This window comes from Adiantum capillus-veneris, chromosome 4 (genome assembly GCF_014529385.1).
Source record: "Adiantum capillus-veneris isolate H3 chromosome 4, ASM1452938v2, whole genome shotgun sequence".
NCBI lineage: Eukaryota > Viridiplantae > Streptophyta > Polypodiopsida > Polypodiales > Pteridaceae > Adiantum > Adiantum capillus-veneris.
In genome coordinates this window covers 12,316,747-12,339,129 of record NC_140934.1, presented here as the reverse complement: position 1 = coordinate 12,339,129, position 22,383 = coordinate 12,316,747, and the positions used below count along the sequence as shown (strand labels likewise).

General features: G+C 44.6%; 1 protein-coding gene across 1 annotated transcript in view; it reads left to right on the top strand.

Moving 5' to 3' along the window:
- LOC147458715 (2-oxoisovalerate dehydrogenase subunit beta 1, mitochondrial-like) overlaps positions 1–22,383 on the top strand; it is a 74,549-nt gene that overhangs the window by 33,449 nt on the left and 18,717 nt on the right. The window contains exon 2 of the mRNA XM_086510160.1: positions 3,263–3,374. Coding sequence (XP_086366286.1) covers positions 3,263–3,374 — 112 coding nt within the window. The remainder of the gene's footprint in view (positions 1–3,262; positions 3,375–22,383) is intronic.

Sequence of the window (22,383 nt, the reverse complement as noted above, 5' to 3'; positions counted from 1 at the left end):
TGGAGGCTGTTAACGCTGATTTTCAGCCATTTCTCTCCATTTTTGAGCTTCCCATGACTTTGCCTAGGTCCAAGGAGCTCATTTTCAGCATTGGAAGGCATCAAATGCGTGTTTATAGGGCTGTTTTGCTGCGTTTTCAGCGACAAGCAGGTTTTGGCAACCATGGAAATCTTCCCCTTTTTGCATCTATTTGTTCATAGATGCATTATAGGTCAAGGGCAGGAGAGGGGGCGCTCGATTTATCCTGGGGGGATGCTTCATTAAGAATCTGTCACACAGGTTTAGAGCTATGGAGTGCTTGCTTTCCTCTCTATGTACAGTGTGGTGCTAGGAGTGATGACCTGCACACTACACACTGCTCTCTCCCCCCCCTACGTGCAGTTATGTTATGCCCCACAAGAGGGCTCTTCATTTGACTGATGTACAGCTGTATGGTTTCATGCTTTTGTGCTGAGGCAAGAGACTCCTTGAGCAGGAACAGGGGTAGCTAGCTGCTACTCCAAAGCAGGCACCGGTGAGGGTCATAACCTCACCGTACAGGTGCAAATTCAGCACTTTGTATGCGCTGTAAATTGATTGTTTTTCAGCCATACGGATGCCAGAACCATTGGGAATAGTGCCCCACTGGCAGAGGACAGTTAGGGGATTGTTTGGGCCTGAAAACAGGGCAAAAACCAGTAAATACAGCGTGCTGAATTTACTGTGTTTGGGTAGGAATCAGAGGGTTTATGCTAGTGGAAGAGAGTTCCAGCAAGGAAATTGGTTTCGCGCAAGTTTTGGGACTGTTATGCTACCGAAATTTGGCCAAAACAGGTGGTATCTAGCTCGATACAAATAAAGGATTCCCAAGACTCTTCTTTATAATTTACCCTCCTAAAGAATAAAGAAATACCGAAAGGGGCGCCAATTTTGGGGCCTACAGGTTGTCGGCGTCTGCTCGGGGCATTCTAGCTTCCGAGCCGTGTGTGTATTCAAGTGTTAATTCCCGTCGCAGGTTCCGTTTGTGAAGTGCTCTGTGTGTGTGTCTAAAGTAAAGAATTTCGGGTGAAAGCCAAAGCCTACCGCCCCACCACGGGCCGGTTTCATAAAGTAAGAAGGCGGTTCTTGGTTAAATTCAAGAACTATCCTGCATTGGATGCGAAGTGGATGGAGGAGGAGGACCTAGCAGATACTCCTCAGATTGTGAACCTTTACCTTAAAGCTTTTGGTTTAGCATAGTCTATTCCAAATGGAACCCAGAATTCAGCTTGCCGGAGATTTGGTGCAGTGGGATGCACAAGAGGGGAGTTACTCCGCTCCTTTGTCAACAGATGCCTTGATTTTTAGAATACTAGAGTCACTAATGTCTCTTTGAGCTTCAGGGATACTGAGAGCTGACAGTATTCTGCGGTATGACTTTATGAAATGGATTTCCGGAATATGGAACCGATTTGTTCTTGGCTTGTTTTTAAGTGCAGGAATTGATAGACGAAATGACTGCAGCATTTTGGTCTAATTGATCTCGAATAGAAATGGTTGCAATAGGGGTTAGTCAATCGGGCATCTATGAGGTCCCGACTAGATCGAGATGCGATTGCTAATTGGATTGCCGATAAATCATGGTCTAAGATCCGAATGAATGTTTAATGTCATGTGACGTCCTGTGATGTTGAGTGATGTCGTGTGATGTGACTGTCGATTGGTACATGTGCTAGATGTGTGTTGCTAGTACGTAGGTACTAACAGTCAGTGTCTGCTAAGACGGTTTATGGCCTCTGTTTGTTTTGCAGGCGTAATCGAGGGTGATTACAATGCTTTCAAAAGGGGGGTATGTCACAAATTGACGTGGCTGTCCAGTGCTGCAGGAAACCCTAACCCTAATTGTTGACCTAGCAAGGTTGACACGTGGCAGCTGTACAGACCCCCGTGTTTTGCAACGCAATTTGTGGAGGCACAAAAGCTGCGGCAATTTGTTGCTTTTTGGCAGATTTTGGAATTGCTTTTTGCTCTTTTCCTACACAAAGGATGGGAGAGAAAGAGAGAGAGAGCCTCTTTGCTTTATTTTATTGAGAGAGAGAGAGAGAGAGAGAGAGAGAGAGAAATTTTTTGCTTTATTTTTATATTGGCTCAAGAGAGAGCTTGTGGAAAGCAGGAAGCCTTTGGGCTTTTGATTTTCAACTTTTGGGGCTTTGCTTTTGGCATCCCTTGTAATCTTTAAATATGTGAGCAGGCCTTATAACTCAGAGCATCTGGACGCAGAGTCTGAGTGTGAGCACCTGCCCGCACTCTTGTACTTTGAATTAGATTAATACAAAAAGAAATACCGAAAGGGACGCGAGTCTTTGGGGCCAATCTCTCTAGGCACGGAACTCCGTGGGGCCAGTGTCGAATAAATTGTGAACTGTAAACTGTTTTGAAGTGGTTATTTGGTGCTGTCGCGGTAGATTCTTGACTTGGAGTGTCCAAGTCTGTTACATGAGATGTTTCATTACAATTTACTTTCGCAACCACTAACGTGCACAAGCGACATGTTAAAACATGCCTAAACATGATTCTAATTGTGCAACTAGATGTTAGAAGCTTGGCTTATAGTTGTTTACTAACTTAAAGGCTCTCTTGAGACTGATTTCGGCGTATTTTAGTGGACCATTCCGGCATTCCCGTTCCGGTCTCCCTCTCCCCGTTCCGGAGCCCCCATTCTTGTTCCCCATTCCTGTTCCAAGTAATTTTACCGTATCACTAGTGGGGGATTTGTTACCATATTATGGGAGTGATGCTTGTGAATAAACTTAAAGATTGTTGGGTACTTTTTCCATCGTTAGAAGTCCCTCCCCCCCCCCCCCCCCCCCCCCGCCCCCCCCCCCCCCCCCCGCTTGTATATACGCCCAGCATTCTAGGGTAAGCCTTGTCTTTGTATTAGTACATTAAGTATACTTTTTTGTGTTGTATGCCCTTGAGCTTCCTCTTCATATTTCCAACATTGTACATGATGGAAGACTGGTTTGGTCTATGAGAAAACCCCCATGACTCTTTAGAAGACCACCAACAACTCAAGAATTTCACTCAAATTTCACATTATGAAGTTAGCCAGTTATGATGCTCTATTGGGCTGAGGGAAAGCCTATAAGGTGGCAATTAGGAGACTCCATTGGTGGCTTCAGCACCACATTATGGGCACACATTTGTATTTTAGTGAAAAGATAAGAAAAGAAAAACTCAAAAAGAGGAATTTGGTGCTCTTTTATTCATGACCATAATGTATTGTCACTTGCTATTGTCATAGGTCTTATGTTTTTGGAGAGGATGTGAGCTTTGGTGGAGTCTTTCGATGCACAACAGGACTTGCTGATATGTTCGGCAAGCATCGAGTTTTCAATACTCCACTTTGTGAGCAGGTACATGTTCATGCCATATAATCTTATGACATGTAATTTCATGTCATATAACTTCATGTTGTGTAACTTTATGTGAGTTGTGCTTCAAGTTGGTAGCAAAAATGGTTTAGCGTGCATGCCCACTGAATATATGTAATCAGTATGAAAGAGTCTTTGCTTTTTGATCTTGGGTGGGTTCTTGAGAGGTAGAGTTTGATCAATTACTTGGACTCCTGAGATCAAACTGGATTTTGTTACTCAACATGAAATGCTCATAGTTTGCTCCTGAAGCAGGATCCTTGGGTGCCAGGTTTTAGCAGTAGTAAGAGCATGGAATTTAGTTGTGATGTTACTCAGCATAAAGTGACTGATGCTTGCTCCTGAAGCCAGATTCCTGGGTGCCGTGTTTAAGCATAGTAAGACCATATAATAAGCGTTTATCCTGGATCTTCTAGGTATACACAGAATAAAATTCAATGTGAAAAGAGCTAGGCAACCAAAGAGTCCAAACTTATGAACTATCTGGGTAAAGAAAAATTTTTCAGGATGTGAAGCAATGGTGTATCACCTGAAATCTATGTGTATTAACATAAACGCATGTTTCGCTCACTTGAAACCTTGAAAACTCTGAAACAAGTGAAAAGTTCCGGCAAAACCTCTCAAATTTCTGTCTCCAAATAAATGGGGACTCTTGCAGCCAACACCCTTAAAAAATTCATTTGGGTAGCCCCTTCTAGTTGGCAGCCTTTAAATTGTGTCAATTTGTGTGCCAAACCTAGCGGGAAGAAAAGAACGCATATGCAGAAACGCAAATTATTTCTGCAACAGTTTATGTGCATCTTATGGAGGAGGCTCCTGTCTTGCTTACCGAGAGGAGCAAGCACGATTTAGACAGATCACTTGAGCCTGAGCCTGTGCTTTACAGCTTACTAATGAGGCTACCATAATCCACTAGGGAGGCATCAGCTGGCCATCTACTCATCTAGATTTACTCATTAGCATGGAGGCTGTGATGGTCTAGCTACTAGAAGCTCCCTTGTGATGGGAAAGATGCTACAAATGAGGATGTTAGTGCGAGTTCTTCGACTAAATGTGGCATCAAGCAGTGATCCTTTTGCATAGGGCTCTAGAGCTAGTGACTCTACAGCCTGCTTTAGATAACTCTTTGGTTTTGGATAGGATTCTAGAGCTAGTGACTCTACAGCCTGCTTTGGATAACTCTTTGGTTTTGGGGCTAGAGGTTTGAGCCTTATATTGATAGGTTTTGCCCTTTTTTGCTATTGCACTTCAAACAAAAGGTCAAACATATACATTTCCATGTGAGTCATGTTTCCTCTTACTTCTTGGTTAATTTAGTCTCTCAATTGAAAAAATCAAAAGCGAAAGTTTTTGAGGTGGAGCTTTGTTTAAGTCTAATGTAAATGTCTATTAAACACATCGTGCAATAGCAGTTCACAATCTCCCTAACTCTCTCTCTCTCTCTCTCTCTCTCTCTCTCTCTCTCTCTCTCCCTCTCCTAGAAAAGTATGCCCTTTGATCAAAAGACGAGTCAGCAACTGTAAATTAAGATATGAAGCCGCCAGAAGCCATCAGCGGTGAAGATGACAGCGAGCAGCTACGAGAAGCTCGATGTCGGGCAGATGCCGCCAACTGGTAAAATCGGACGGCAAGAGGTAATGGAAGAATAGAAGGGAGAGAGCAGCTGGTGGCGAAGATGAGAGAGAGAGAGAGAGAGGAGGCAACTGACATCACCAAGATACTTAAGGAGTATGACACGAGGTGGGTAACAAATCATTGCACCGGAGCTGACAAGGAGCTTTCCTCCGGTAGTGGGAGTAATCCACTTGCTAAAGGTGGCTCCTGAAGACCATAGCTGGAGAGGGAACTTCTAAGAGGCAGTGTAGGAGGCTTTGACATAGCATCCAGGTGGAAACCGGCTGAAGAAGCTTGGTAGAAACTGGCGAACCCCGAACAAACCAGCTGCGAACAAGCAACAACCAAAACCAAAACCCCAAACAAACAACCCAAGCCAATCAAAAGAAGAGGAAAGAAAGCAAAACAAACAAAAACGAAATAATAAAAAAGCAGACAAAACAAAATTTAAGGACAAGCTTGCACGCACACGCACACACATCCGAAACCAAACCTCAAGGACACGCGCGCGCACAGACTCTAAAGGCAAGCTCACACACACACCCGCACACACTCAAACCCACACACACCCAGAAGCAAGCCATTAGAGGGACACACAAACACACGCCAAACACAAACACAAAAGCAAAAACAAAACAAGAACCAGAAAGGAAAGACCAAACCCCAAACTGGCAGGGCATCGACGAACTAGCATAACCAACATAGGAAGAAACGCTCGAACAGGTATCAGGGAGTCTGCAGCACCAGGAGGGGGAGCTGGTGTGGGAGCAAGGGCACAGAAGTAGCCTTCTCCAGGCAGAGATAGTTGTCTTGACGGGCTCCAGGTAGGGTGGTAGCCTAAGAATCAGGCATGAAGACGGAAGGTTGAAGGAGGAGACCACAAAGCGACTCTGTTTAGCTGCCAGCGGCGACACTGCAGGTCGAGGACGTCGCGAAGCCGAGATCTGCAAAGGATTTCTTCCGCGGCAAAGGAGAGGGGAGGCAGGCGGCAAGGGAGAAGGGGAGAGCGAGGTGGCAGTAGAGGGGGGGAACCAGGCGGTAGGGGCAGGGGCAGATTGTGCGTGGAGGGGCAGGGTAGAGGCAGCAGAGGGCCGCGAGGGAGCAACCGCATCCATCATTAGGGTTCTCTCTCTCTCTCTCTCTCTCCCATAATTCAATGAAACACTTGATTTGTTTTCCCCTTTCTTATAAACAAAACGTTTCAGAAACTTGAAACCCCAAAATGTTCATGTCGCAATTGAATCAATGCCGTGGTGTTAGGTGCAGCGGAATGAATGTTGTATTTTCTCAAGATTGGTGTCGTATCTCTTCTCTCTCCTTCTCTCAGTCTCATTCACTTGCACGCACTATCCACTCACTTTCTTCGTGACCATAGCAATCTACAAGACGGAAAGCTCTCTCTTTCCCTAAGAACTAAAAGGAACCTTGAGCAATAAAGATCACTGAGAGGTTTGTAAAACCCTCCTCCGAAGGCCCCACTCTCGTCGGCGAGAGTGGTCTACTTTGATTGCACAAAGGTGTACAATGCGAATGCAATGGACAGATGCAATGTTGGACTATGCTGATGACGACGACGGTGATGACGACGGCGACTTCGTGGCTGAAAACTGTGACCTTCTTTAGGCTGAAATTCTTGGACTTGTTCGGGGCTGGAAATGACTGTTTTGGGCTGTGTTTTTATGGCTGAAAATGGGGAACCATCTGCAACCGGCTAAGGGGAAAACCTGCTACTTTATCCTGGCTGAAATCTGTGTTTTTTAAAGGGTTGAATTGCAGATCTAAAAACGCTGATATGCTGAAAACCAAAACGCTGAACATCTGATGCCTTTGGCTGCGTTTTTAGGTTGCTTCCATGGCTGAGAAAACGCTGGATTAGGGCTGCAATCCAAGGCTGAAAACGCTGCCAAAAACGCTGGTCAAGGCTGCGTTTTTGCTGTTGAAAGCGCTGAGGGTCTTGTGGCTTGGGGGGCTAATCTGCTAACGCCAGATGCAAGGGGTTCTTGCGATCAAGCAAGGGCTGAGAAAAACGCTGAGGAAAGAGGGTTCCTGGCGATGGAAAAGTGCTGAGGTTGATGGGGGTACTGCTGAGAAGTTGCCTGTTGAGCGGGAAGCTCCTGCTGCCTCTTCTGCCAGAAAGTGCTAACTTCGGTTTGCTTATATATTAACTTAGCAAAATTGCCCTACCTACTTTTGTAGGAAAGTCACTTAAAAATAATAAGTGAAAATAACCAATAAATGGGAAAATAGGCTAAATGCATTGGAAAGTTCCCCTAACTGATGCTAGTGGATTCCGATGGGAATTCCGATGATCATGCTGTGTGCAACCGGAGGATATGCATCTATTGTAAGTGACTGGGCATCCACGGTCTACGAATAGACTCACAAAAGTGCCAGATCACTGCTAATCTAAACTGACTGAACCTTGCTGTGGTGTAGCTTGTCCACGGACGCATAGGGTTGGGATGTGTCACGTGACATCCCCTCCTTTTCCCGGAATCCTGGAAGGGACTCTTCGCCGGCCCACTCTGCTGTGTGGGTCGAGCGGTACTTGAACTTCATAAAGGTCTGCAACGCTTGCTTCTTTGGGCCGCGCCGAAAGCGACACAAAGTCTTCTGTGGCTCCTTTCTTGCGTCAACTGCATCTAGAGATCTGCTTCTCTCGTCTTCAAGAATCTTCATGGCTGAAAATTCCTGAAACCATCTCCAACACAAAACCATGAACATACCCATTCCATGTAAAGTGAAGGAAAAAAATCGTGTTTTCTCTAAAGACTGTGTATGCAAGGTAGATGAACATAGAGACGGAGTGACAAACCGTTCATCAAACACATGCAAACAATGAGATCGAATCTTTTCTGTTTGATCAAAATCAATCAACGGTGGCAAATCACAATGGAAATGCCCATGCTTGGTGCTCATACAATCACGTGCTCGTTCAGAAACTATGTCATGCCAAGGAAGAGACATGGAATGTGACTTCTGACATACATACTTTTCAACTTTTCATGAACAATCCGCATACATTCGTGTTCATCCATGAGAGAAACGTGCTCAACATACAATATGTCATGCCTAGGAAAAGGGATCACATAACGATGCTGACGAAAATACAAGAAACCTTCACGAATGAAACACTTGAACAATGCGTGCGTATCAATCATGCGAACACATAATACTTCGTGTGAGGGTTCTTTGGACGAAGGCTCAAGAGCCAAGATCGGTTCTTTGGGATCTATCGAATCTTCTGGTGGGGGATCTGTGGACCTCGACTCGAAAGCCAAGATCGATTCTTGGTGACTGATCAAATCTACAATGAGGTTAGCTTCGCTAGAAAAAACATCTACTAACACATCATCCTTGTGAACAATCACATCTTCTTCATGCAATTCATCATGCTTGTGTTTTTCATCCAAATCATCATGCAAATCATTATCATTCAAATCCTCATGCTTCTCATAATCATGCAAATCCTGTGTGTCATGTTGTGGAGAAAAAGAGACTGACAGAGTCTCCTTATCTCGAATCCTTTCAACCTTGTCCTGCATATTAGCAATGAGAGATGGAGAATGAGCAATGTCCTCTCCATGAATGACAATAGGAGAATCACTTTTGGCATTGAGAGTTATAGTGTTAAGTCAGAAAATCCATGAGAGCGTCATTATCACGAAACTATCGAATGCCCAAAATCATATCACATCCGGAGAGAGGAGAAACAACAAATCTTCTAGTGAAGGCAGTCTGTTTAATTGCAAATAACAAACACATCAGGGCATTCCTCGGTGATGAGAGCGTCCACACCGGGACGAAAGCCAGAGACCTCGATAGGAGATCTCGGACTAACCTCGAGGCGGGCTCTCTCAATAAGAGAGGAACTGATCACATCATGCATACTACCTGGGTCAAACAATATGACAAAACGGTGCCCCTACGTACGACCATAACATTTAATGAGAGAATCATCAATGGGAGGGTCCTGAGAAACTTTGGGCACAATCGTGTTATCATTCATTGCATTGACAGATGTAGTGGGTGCTGTGGGTTCTTTAGATTCATTCGATTCAAGCTTAGGACTTGTTCTTTTTATGTGACCCTTAATGTGACAATGAAAACAACGACCTTCCTTAGAATACGTGCTTTGTTCTTCCGAAGTGATGTATCCTCCTACAATTCCTTGTGCTACCTTTTCATCTGGAGTAAGCTTAGGTTTAGCAGTTGTGTTAGCTTTACCCTTAGATTCATTGGAAGAATTCTTTGATGAGAGACTGTTGGTAGATTGGTTAGAAGAGTTATCATTCTTACCATTCTTACCGTTCTGAGGAGTCTGCGAGGTACTTGTGGAAGTCTTGTTCTCCAATCGATACCTCCACATCGTACTTGATATACTCGTCCAATCCAAAGAGAAAGGCCTCTTTGCGCTCATCATCCGACATGCGTAATTGGGTACCTAGCTGCAAAACACGATTAGAAAAAGACATGACCGGCATACCATTTTGCTTGAGAGCTCGCCAATCGTCCTTCAATCGTGCAAGGTACTGAGGTGGCATAAACCGCGCCTTGAGCTTGTCTTGGAAATAAGCCCAACTAAAAGAGGGGCGTGAAATCGTCGGCTGCCTCTAGATGCGCGGCTAGCTGTGCCTCTTGCCAGCGTGGTACCAATTGATGGCATCACCGGCAAGGTACATAGCTGCCATCAAAACTTTGCTATTTCCTGTCTTCTTAGTTGTCGCAAAATAAGCATTAAATTGATGCAACCAAGAATGAATAACTGTAGCATTCATCTTACCGTCATACTTACTTACCGTCATACTTACTGAAAGTCAACTTTTTTGTGACTGGATGGTTGGAATCCGCGTCGTGGCTTGCGCCACTTGACGAACTCCCACGATCTTTGGGTGGTTCGGTCTTCGAGGCTAGGATGTGGGAAATAAATTCTTGATGACAAATCTCCCTTTGAGCCTCTCGTTCATCGCGCTCGATTCGAAAGCAAGCCGATTTTCTTCTTGTTTTGCGGCAAGAGCAATGCGCTCACGTTCTTGAGCAAGGCGATTTTTATCGCGCTCGCGGTCCTTGGCTTCTTGTGCTTCTGCTTTGCTTGCGAGTTGTGCCAATGCAACTCGATTCGTTTCTTGTTGTTGTGCCATCATGTCCAACATCGACTTGACCATCATCTCCATAGGAGTGAGTGCAACTCGTGGCGTAGATGGCGAAGGGGGAGGGTCGAAAAAGTCTCCTGGTGGGGAAAAATCTTCGCCGCCTCTCTCATGCTCATCACCTGTATGCGAAGTATCCATTCCGCTTCGGGTGACGACCATGCACTATAATCTTAAGTTCTGAAGTTCGCGAGGAACTTGGGTTCTTCAGGGTCTTGAGGTTCTTGAGGTCCTTGATTCGTGAGAATCTAGGGTTCTTGAGGTTCTTGAGTCTTGAGGGTCGTGGGTTCTTGGTTTTCTTTCGCTTGCAAACCGCGTTGAAGAAGGATCTTGTCTTCACCCGAGTTCTACCCTTTTCTACGGGCGCACCCCTTGGCGGCCTTGCGCTCACACCAAGGTTGCTTTTTCCCACCTCACGTTGATTGGCCGGCCGCTAAGTGCACGGTCCGCTCTCAATGAGTGAAAAGAGACACAAGGGGAGGCTGGACAAGCCCTTCTTTCTTGGGATTCCTGTCACTCTTCAACAAAACACGATTAGGAATCGCCACGCCCAAGTAAACTTGGGTTCGTGCGATCACAACAAGCAAAAAAAATTCTTGTGGTTCTTTCCTTGAGTAATGCAGAACACTTCCAAAGCTCTGATACCAATGTTAGGTGCAGAGAGAAAGAGAGAGCTTTCCGTCTTGTAGAGTGCTATGGTCACGAACAAAGTGAGTGGATAGTGCGTGCAAGTGAATGAGACTGAGAGAAGGAGAGAGAAGAGATACGACACCGAGAGGTTTGTAAAACCCTCCTCCGAAGGCCCCACTCTCGTCGGCGAGAGTGGTCTACTTTGATTGCACAAAGGTGTACAATGCGAATGCAATGGACTGATGCAATGTTGGACTATGCTGATGACGACGACGGTGATGACGACGGCGACTTCGTGGCTGAAAACTGTGACCTTCTTTAGGCTGAAATTCTTGGACTCGTTCGGGGCTGGAAATGACTGTTTTGGGCTGTGTTTTTATGGCTGAAAATGGGGAACCATCTGCAACCGGCTAAGGGGAAAACCTGCTACTTTATCCTGGCTGAAATCTGCGTTTTTTAAAGGGTTGAATTGCAGATCTAAAAACGCTGATATGCTGAAAACCAAAACGCTGAACATCTGATGCCTTTGGCTGCGTTTTTAGGTTGCTTCCATGGCTGAGAAAACGCTGGATTAGGGCTGCAATCCAAGGCTGAAAACGCTGCCAAAAACGCTGGTCAAGGCTGCGTTTTTGCTGTTGAAAGCGCTGAGGGTCTTGTGGCTTGGGGGGCTGATCTGCTAACGCCAGATGCAAGGGGTTCTTGCGATCAAGCAAGGGCTAAGAAAAACGCTGAGGAAAGAGGGTTCGTGGCGATGGAAAAGTGCTGAGGCTGATGGGGGTACTGCTGAGAAGTTGCCTGTTGAGCGGGAAGCTCCTGCTGCCTCTTCTGCCAGAAAGTGCTAACTTCGGTTTGCTTATATATTAACTTAGCAAAATTGCCCTACCTACTTTTGTAGGAAAGTCACTTAAAAATAATAAGTGAAAATAACCAATAAATGGGAAAATAGGCTAAATGCACTAGAAAATTCCCCTAACTGATGCTAATGGATTCTGATGGGAATTCCGATGATCATGCTGTGTGCAACCGGAGGATATGCATCTATGCTAAGTGACTGGGCATGCACGGTCTACGAATAGACTCACAAAAGTGCCAGATCACTGCTAATCTAAACTGACTGAACCCTGTTGTGGTGTAGCTTGTCCACGGACACATAGGGTTGGGATGTGTCACGTGACACGTGGTCTCCGTTTTTGCATTGATTTCTTCTTGGCAGTGGGTTTTTGTGTTCTCTGTTTTGTTCTTTTTCCTGTGTATCTTGTATTGTGTGTGTGTGAGTTTCCTCTTTGATTTCTTACTTCTATTTTTTTCTATATTTTCTATTTTTTTTTGTTGTTTATTTCCCTTGTTTGTTGGAGACATGACATATGCGTAGGGGTTGTGGGTGATTGTCACAAACTGCTGACGCGTCAAGTCACCGAAGAACGAAGCCAACCTTCAGATCACGATCGAGGGGCTAAACCCTAAGAAGAACAAGCAACAGAACTTATGGGACCCCGTCCAATGGGGCCCAAGTGACATAAAGGCATTAAAATAAAGCTAGACCCTCACACACACAAAAGATAGCTTAACCAGATGATGACGTTGCAAACAAGTACGGATTCCCAAATTTTGCGCTGATTGCAAACATGGCAGCCTATACGGATTTTGGATTTTACGCTGGCTTTGCTGACATGGCAGATTGTACGGATGTTCGCGTTTTACGTTGGCTGCTGACGTGGTAGAGCTGTACGAATTCTTGCTTTTGCGCTGGCAGTTTTTGAGCACCTGCTTTTGAGCCAATTGCTTTAGATTTTCATGTAACCGCTTTTTATGGCCAAGGGCCTTCAAATATGAGCCAAGGGCTCATTCTTTGGCATGCTTCAGTGTGAAGGTGTAGGGATTGGAGTACTGGCATTGTACTCGGTTGAAGCAAAATACCGAAAGGGGCGCCAAGGTTTGGGGCCAATACTCTCTGGGGTGGAATTCCGCCACTGCGTGTCGCGTGTGCTCTCTCTCTCTCTTTTTCAGTTTAGTGGTTATTAAAGTACTAAAAGTCTGTTCAGTTTGTTCTTTTCTATTGGCACGTGGTGCCTGTCCTGTGACAATGGTATCAGAGCATCAGGCATAGAAAGCATACCGGTCCTACAAAAGAGCAGACAGAGCAAACCGGCGCTTCCAAAGTGTACTGGAATTTTATTTGAAGTATCTTCGGGTACTGACCCTGAACTTATTAGCCACTCCCACCCTTCTTCATCGCGCATCGGGCGCGCTCCCGTCTTCATCGCTCTGTTTTACAGGGCATAAGCCGTAAAGATCACTTGCAAGAGAAGGATCCAAGATTTATTTTGAGCTGCTGTTTTCTCAGATGCAGTGCTATACAATGGTAGAAGTTTGTAGTTACCAAGCCGCATGCTCCAAGAACTTGGTAAGCTTTTAAGAATTTTTTGCCCGAAGTTATATGGTTCCTGACATCTTCCTTCCGAGTGCGACCTCTGGCGGAGTGGGGTATCCTGAAATGCTTCCCATGGAAACCCTAGCAGATTATAACTTGAAATTTCTTGACATCTCTCAGTAGGTGTCTCTTCTCGAGCTGATAACCTTGGAGGTCCAGTGTGATTGCTATGTCTTGGGACTACCATCACCGCCACAGGAACACTGTCTATCCAAGAGCTTATGGACCATGGTGCGGTCGGCTACAACCTTATGGAAGCAATCTAACCCTAATTTTTGGTGCAGGTTTCAGGATGGAAACTCAATCGACTTTTCGAGATCAACTGATGTCGAGATTGCTTTTTAAGTTTGAGTTCTGTTTGAGAACTTGTTTGATGATCCTGTTTGAAATTTGTTTGAAATGCATGGTATTTGTTTTAAACCTGTCTTGGTACCGATTTAAATTGTCTCGACTCTAGTTTTAATACTGGTTTCAATGATTGGTGATTTTTACTCTCGGGTGGAGTAGTGAGAAATGATGTTTGAGAATGCATGTTCATACTCATGGCCTGGACCCTTGTGGTTATTTGCCGGGGGAGCATTGAATGATTGAAAAGCGTTGTTTTTACTCATGGCCCGGACTTGGATGGTTATTTACGGGGGGAGTATTAAGAAGTCTGAGCAGTGGTTACTCTTAGAACCTCCAAACGACGCAGGTCGCGGTCTTGGGGGCGTTTGGTTGTAAAAGGCTCTATATCTCATGGCTTGGACTCGTTTAGGTTATTTGCGAGAGGAGTCGTTGAATAGCTCATGGCCCGGACCAAGATGGTTATTTGCGGGGGAGTGTTCATCGGTGACTTTATGTTTCTATGTCTTGTAACATGCATATGTGAGCATTTGTGTTGCATTGTGATGTGCCACCCACTGAATATTCCTTATTGGATGAGATACTTCTGAGAAGTCAACGACCCAGGATATCAAGAGTTCAAATCTGGAATGAGACTTCTTATTGGATGAGATTCTTCTGGGAAGCCCACCACCCAGGAAATCAAGAGCTTCGATTTGGAATGAGAAAACTGATTGTTCCTCGAAATGACCCTCTTAATTTTTTGAGCTAACTTGAGTTGTTTTGCAGGTATGCTGTAATCGTGGACGATTACTTCCTTTCAAGAAGGAGGAATGTCACAAATTGCTGACGTGTCAAGTCATTGAAGAATGGAGCTAACCTTCAGATCACGACCGAGGGGCCTAAACCCTAAGAAGAATAAGCAACAGGAGAAGAAGAAGTCCTACCAACTTATGGGCCCCGTTCGATGGGGCCCAAGTGACATAAAGGCATTAAAATAAAGTTGGACCCTCATACACACAAAAGATGGCATTGAAGGAGTACGAGCGGAAGTGCGACGCGAGAGAGAGTGCGAGAAGAAGAGCACGACGATATGGTGAACTCGCTCTACTGTAATGTGTAGAGCATAGTGAGTTCTTATTAGGTTTTTACAAAAGAATATGTGTACATACCTGGCGGCCCGCCCACTTACCTGGGCGACCACATTGGGCTTTATACCCCAACAACCTTCCACTTAAAGTCCAATGTGGTACTTTAAGTGTGAGAGAAGCTACTATACAAGCTAATATAGAAGAGATGTAGAGAAGTGATGTACTACCCTACACCTAACTGCTTGCGAAAATGCGCAAAGCTCTCTGAGGGAAGTCCTTTTGTAAGTAGATCAGCAGGATTTTTTGTGGTGTGAACTTTGACAAACTGAAGTTGCTTATCCTCGAGCATTTCCCTGATGAAATGATACTTCACATCCACATGCTTTGTCTTTGAGTGATAAACTGGATTGCGAGCCAATTGTATAGCACTTTGACTATCACAATATAACACAGACATCTCTTCTTTGATTCCCAAATCTGTTACTAGTCGATTAAGCCAAATTGATTCTTTGCATGCCTCTGATGCTGCAACATATTCAGCCTCTGTAGTAGACTGAGTAACACAATCTTGTAATCTAGAACGCCATGATACTGCTCCACCAGCCAATGTAAAGACATACCCTGACGTAGACCTTCGGTTGTCTAAGTCACCTGCATAATCTGAGTCTGTAAAACCCTTTACACTTAGCTCCTGACTCCCATAGCATATACGCATACTCTTTGTAGCTTTCAGGTATCTCAATATTCCTTTCACTGCCTCCCAATGTTTCTTGCCTGGGTTTGACATGTATCGACGTACTACTCCCACTGCAAATGCAATGTCTGGGCGAGTAACAATCATTGCATACATCAAACTACCCACTGCAGACGCATATGGAATCTTATCCGTTTCAGCCTGTTCTTCCTCAGACACAGGACAATCTTGTTTGCTAAGTTTCACATATGGTGGCAATGGAACACTCAGTGCCTTTCCCTTCTCCATATTGAAACGTTGCAAAACCTTGTCAATATACTCTGTTTGAGATAACCAAATGAACTTCTTTGATCTGTCTCTCTCAATGCGCATACCAAGGATATGACTTGCCTCATTCATGTCTTTCATGTCAAACGATTTTGCCATCTTTGACTTCAAAGCTGAAATTTCTTCCAAGTGCTTGCCAGCAATCAACATGTCATCCACATACAAAATAAGGATCAGCCAACTACCATCCTTAGCCTTCTTTGTATATAGACAGTGATCGAACTCACTACGTTTGTAGCCTTGAGAAAGCATAAACTTGTGGAATTTATGGTACCATGCCCTCGGTGATTGTTTTAAGCCATAAAGACTCTTTAACAACTGGCATACCCAATCTTCCTTGCCTTTCTCAACAAATTCTTGTGGCTGCTGCATGTAAATTTCCACATCTAAATCACCATGCAAGAACGCTGTCTTGACATCCATTTGGTGCAACACCAAATCTAATATGGCAACCAATGCAAGAAAGCATCTCAATGTAGTCATCTTGACCACCGGAGAGAAGACTTCATCAAAGTGAATGCCTTGTTCTTGCTTAAAGCCCTTGGCAACAAGCCTTGCTTTGTACTTTGGCTGACTATCATGAGCGGTGATCTTATACCTGTAAACCCATTTACAAGGTAGAGCCTTTTTGCCCTGTGGTAATTTAACTAGCTTTCATGTCTTGTTTTTATGCAGAGCTGTCATCTCTGACTGCATGGCCAATTGCCAATTCCCGGAGTCCTTCATTTGCACTGCTTCCTTGTAACATGAAGGCTCATTGCAATCAGTCAACATGACATAGTTCATAGATGGAACAAACCTATCAGGAGGTCGCGTGATACGTCCAGATCTACGCACAATAGGTGGCTCAGGCTCAGCCACAACCTGTGGTTCCACTCTATCCTGTCCTTGCTCCTCTTGAGCCCTGACATTTTGTCTTGCACGTGCAGGTCCATCTTCTTGGAAGATAACTCTTCTAATCTCCTCAACCCTCTCTGGTTTAGAATGATATTTGGATTCATTAAAGTGAACATCATTGCTGCGGACAACCTTTCTGGATTCGGGATCCCAAAGTCTGTACCCCATCTCACCAGAATTACCATAGCCTAGAAAGATGCACTTTCTACTCTTTGGCTCAAGTTTGTTCCTAAATTCCTTTGGAACGTGAGTATATGCCTCACAGCCAAAGACTCTGAGATGCTTGTATGAGGGCATTTTGCCTGACCATACCATCTCTGGCACTGAATCCTTCTGCAAAACCTTGCTAGGAGATCTATTTACAAGATGAACAGCTGTTGATACAGCTTCAGCCCAAAACCCATTTGGCAGCTGTGCATTAGACAACATACTTCTGACTTCTCTTGTATGGTCCTATTCATCCTCTCAGCAACACCATTTTGAGGAGGATTGTAAGGAGCAGTAAGTTCACGTTTTATACCTTTTGACTCACAAATGTCCTGAAAGGCCTTTGAAACATACTCTCCACCATTGTCAGTGCGTAAGCATTTAAGCTTCTTGCCACTCTGATTCTCCACAAGTGTCACAAACGTTTTGAAAACACTAAACGCTTCATCCTTGTGCTTGAGAAAGTAAACCCATACTTTCCTCGAGTAATCATCTATAAATGTCATAAAGTAAGAAGCTCCCCCTAGAGATAGGTTAGGCATAGGTCCACACAAATCACTATGAACAAGTGCCAACTGTGTATCTCTTCTACTGCTTCTATGCTTATGTGGCTGCTGTGTTTGCTTACCATACAGACAATGTTCACAGAATTAAAAATCATTAAATGAAAAGCCAGGCAAATAACCAGAACGAGACAAGATTTCCATTCCCTTCTTGGACATATGTCCTAACCGGCAATGCCACAAAGAAACGTTCGGCTGCTCGTTTACATTGATTACATTTTTAGAGACATTTGATACATAAATCATGTAAAGTCCTCCAGACTTTACTCCATGTGCTACTGTCATAGAACCCTTGGATATCTTCCACATGTTCTGTCCAAAAGTGGTGACGTAGCAAGCATCATCAAGTAAACCTGTGTTGATCAAGCTCTTTGTAATTGCGGGAACATGTCTCACATTCTTCAGCGTGAAAGAAGAGCCATTCTGAAACTTCAATTGAACATCTCCAACACCTAAGATCTCCCATGTCTGCCCATTGCCTAGCCGAACATGATCTTTAGTGGTCACATAAGAAGTAAACCACTCCTTGTTTGGAGACACATGAAGTGATGCCCCTGAGTTTATAATCCAGTCACTCAGTGCATTTCCATCAAATGCTGTAAGAAGAGTTGAGTCCATTGTATTCTTCAAGAAGTAGATGTCTCCTGACACTAGACTGTCATCCTCTGCAACAGTGTTTGTCACATTTATTTCTTGAATCTTCATTGAGGACTTGTTCTTCTCACCATGGTCTTCAGCTTTCTCTTTGCCTTTTTCTGCTTTCCATTCTCTGCAGTCTCTTTTCATGTGACCCTTCTTGCCACAATGGTAGCATTCTATGTCACTCTTGCCTTTAGCACTGCGGGACTTGCTACGAGACTGATTCCTCTTTCCACCATTGTACTTTTCTTTGGTCCTTCCCCTGACAACTAAGGCTGTTCCTTTGCCTTTGTCCATTGTCTTTCTATTGGTTTCTTCAGTAAGCAGACTTCCTTCTACACCTGCTATGTTCAAACCATATGGAGGTGCAGAATAACTCAAAGCTGTGCGAAAAGTGTTCCAACTTTCCGGCAATGTGATCAACAGGAACATAGCTCTAACAGGTTCATCAAACTTGACACCTTGAGCGGACAACTGACTATAGATTGTGTTGAATTCATTCAGATGATTGGACATAGGTGTCCCTTCTTTCATCTTCAAGTCAACAAGCTTCTTAAGCCAGTATACCTGTGAAGCTGCACTCTGCTTCTCATAAAGATCACTCAGCTTTAACCATGCTTGATAAGCCGATATCTCGTCTGCTACATTGAAGTAAACGCTTTCTGCCAAAGTCAGCATAATGGTAGAAAGTGCCAATTCATCCATTTCGCTCCATTCATCTTCCTCCATATCTTCTGGTTTTATCCCCTTGAGCTTTATAGGTTTTATCTGCTTCTTTTGTACCAACACGTGCCAAATCTGCTGCTTCCACAATGGGAAATTGGTTCCATCCAGCTTCTTGATATTGTAAAGAGCAGTGTCCTGTGATCCAGCCATAGCTACGCTTCATAGTAGTTGGGAAAAATTCGGCAGAGTTTCCCCTGTAAACTGACCTCTGAACCAATATCAACTTGTCAAATGAACCAAGAAAGCTTCAGATTCTGCATAAATTTCGGCAGAGTCTCCTTTGTAAAATGGCTCTGGTGTACTCAAAAACAGACCAAAAAACAGCTCAAAAAACACTGTCTCTCTGACACTGTAAGCTGCGGGTAAACCTATCCTGCACGTGTACTGTCTCTCACTGTCTTGTCACTGTCCTGTAAGCATAGATTGTGACAATGCCTCAACGGCAGTAAAGCAAAGATGCAATCCCAACTGTCTAACTCACAGTCAATACATCCTAGCTGCCTATCTAAGGGTGCTCGAGGGATCGCTCCAAGACCTGTATCACCGAAAGGATCTCAACATTCGAGAATCCCCGAGCTCAATAAAACCTCACTCGACCCTCAACAAAGGCTGCAGTAAATCTGACAGTACATAGACTTCCCACAAAGTCATACATCCACAAATTTCCCACTGTATGCTGTAACCGCTGCGGCGGTTGTTTGCTGCGTGACTCACAGCCAGCAAACCCTCAACAGACATACATCATCTCTGACAATACATCCCATGTGGAAGTACCTGCAATGTCAGGATGAAATCTGGAATATCAAGCAGCAAACACAAGCTACCTGATGAACTAGTGGATGTCGCCTATAGTCTGTGTAGATGCGCCCGTGTCGTATGTGACATGCCTCCAAGAACTGTGAGCCGTCCTTCGATGTGTAGACAGCCACAAATCAACACTCTGGGAGTGTCGATATCCTCAGCACCTGCAGTCGTAGGCCGAAAACCCCAAATTTGCAGAGTCGGATCTGCACCCGCCGAGACCACGTAGTCGAAAATGGCCTGCGCAGACCTTTGTCGAAGCCGAACGGTGGCCGAGATGACCTCAGAATGAAATTCTGAGAACACCTAGCCCTTCGGGCTTGCCCACAGGATTTGGGGCCATGTCTTCGCCTGTCGAATTTCACTCCAATCTGAGCTGGTGACTCTAGCCTCCTGCAGTGCTGCCCCGAGCCTCGATCTGAGCTCTGATACCAGTTGAAGGAGTACGAGCGGAAGTGCGACGCGAGAGAGAGTGCGAGAAGAAGAGCACGACGATATGGTGAACTCGCTCTACTGTAATGTGTAGAGCATAGTAAGTTCTTATTAGGTTTTTACAAAAGAATATGTGTACATACCTGGCGGCCCGCCCACTTACCTGGGCGACCACATTGGGCTTTATACCCCAACAGGCGTAACCAGCTGATGAGGTTGCAGAGAAGTACGGATTCCCGAATTTTGCGTTGATTGCTGACGTGGCATTCTGTATGGATTTTCAGATTTTACATTGGCTTGCTGACGTGGCAGATTGTACGGATTTCCACGTTTTGTGCTGGCTGCTGACATGGCAGAGCTGCACGAATTCTTGCTTTTGTGCTAGCAGTTTTTCAGCACCTGCTTTTGGGCCAGTTGCTTTTGAGTTTTGAAAGATTTTCATGTAACTGTTTTTTATGGCCAAGGGCCTTCAAATATGAGCCAAGGGGCTCATTCTCTAGTATGCTTCAGTGTGAAGGTGCATGGATTGGAGTACAGGCATTGTACTCGGTTGAAGCAATATAAAGAAACCCCAAAAGGGGCGCCAAGGTTTGGGGCCAATACTCTCTGGGCTGGAATTCTGCACTCCGTGTCGCGTGTGCTTTTTCTATCTTTTTCATTTTAGTGGTTATTGAAGTGCTAAAAGTCTATTCAATCTGTTCTTTTCTATTGGCAAGTGGTGTGATAGTGATATGTTAGATAGTTTTGGGAGCAGTGTACCAAGCTTATGTTAATTATTTGCGGGCTGCAGTTACCATAGCTCTTGGATTGCTTCCATAGATGGTCCTCAGGCTTTTTTTGTGGTGGAAATGTACTCTTCTGCTGGGATGTGTCTGTTGGAGGATATGCAGATTTCATCATGCTTTTGTCTCGAAGAGTGCTTCTGCTATAGCTCTCTTCTACAATCTTCCCCTGTTCAGATTCTGATTTATCTTCTTGGTATTTGAAACCCGCCTGTAACCTCTATAGGGCGGTAACTTCACCCGATCTTTACATTTAGTAACTTTACCTGTACTTTGCGACACAAAGCAATTGCACGAATAAACTTGTGATTGGAATTCAACACTTTAAGAGACTCCACAACTTGGTAGCTAGAGTGCTCCCAAGTAGACAGTGACACCTTGTAGGCCACAAAGACTGGTACCCCTTCAGTATTTCTTTCTTCTTATTGCAAATAAACGACCCAAACACTTTCACCTAATTCTCACCAAGCTGTTCAAACATCTCAAGGGCTGTAATTGCAGGGTTTTGACCCCATTTCAGTAGCATAACGATGCCAAAACCCCTGTAGGTCAAAAGTACACATTCCGAACATTTTCCCTTGCATTTTAAAAGCTGTCTGGTGAGCTGCAGGTCAATTTCAGCATGCTGTAATTCACTGTTTTGGGCACTGTATAAGCATCCCAAGGCATTCCTGAAGCTCCCCTAGTGTTACCTTGCTGGCTGTAGTTTTTTGTTTTGGATTGTTTTGAGCGGAGCAAACACGTCTATACATGTCTCAGGTGCTCCATACGCAATGGGACAGTTCCCTTGTAAAGTGGACGAGTTTTTACACGAGAGAACTCTCCGTTTTTAGCAATCCTTTGCGATGGAACTGTGTGTACCTGTGGGGGATTAGCAATTAGCTAATCTGGTTCCTGTACAGAAGGCTCTTGCCTGGCAAACGCGCATAAAACCCCAGAATTGTACATTTTCATTTGAGAAGCCCAACTAGAGGGGCATTACCATATGTGCAAAGGGGGGAGAGAGATGTACGAGACCAAATCATCGCGCTACATGCGACAAGGGAGAAGTCAAGCTTTCCATTAAAGCTATGATCACGTACCCACTACTCACACACACATTGTAGTTCACACGTAGTTCACGATAATGAGTGCAAATCAGTCCTCCTCTTCAATTTTGGGCGTCCCCTCTTGGGATGAGCTTCTTGAGTGTGTTGGCTCGCAAGTTGCTCTCCTCCTGCCATGTGTTCGGTTTGCTCCTTTTGGTTTAATTCCTAGTACCCACCAACTTATAAAGTCCGGTCGAGGGGCCTAAATGAGTTTAATTGAGCCTAGCCACCCTCTTACCACTCGGATTTGAGTGCCGATCGGCCCAACCATCTCGTGGCGACTAGGCCTTCACCGTTGCGGGTGAAACTCTCGGCCATAGGCCGTTTCACACTGGCATACAATGTCAAGCCTTTTGTGACTTCGAAAAGAGGTCCGAAAAATTCAATAAAAATCAAGGGAAGGAAATCAACAAATAAAGCTAGTGATTGTCACAGCCTCGTGACATACTCTCCTCTTGAAATTGCAATTGTCCTTGATTGCATGCTAGATATACATGCCACATTTGATTTAGTGTGATTAGCACCCTTTTATTATCACATGTATCCGCAAGAAAGGTCATGAAACATAGATACAAATGACTTTATGAAACCTTCA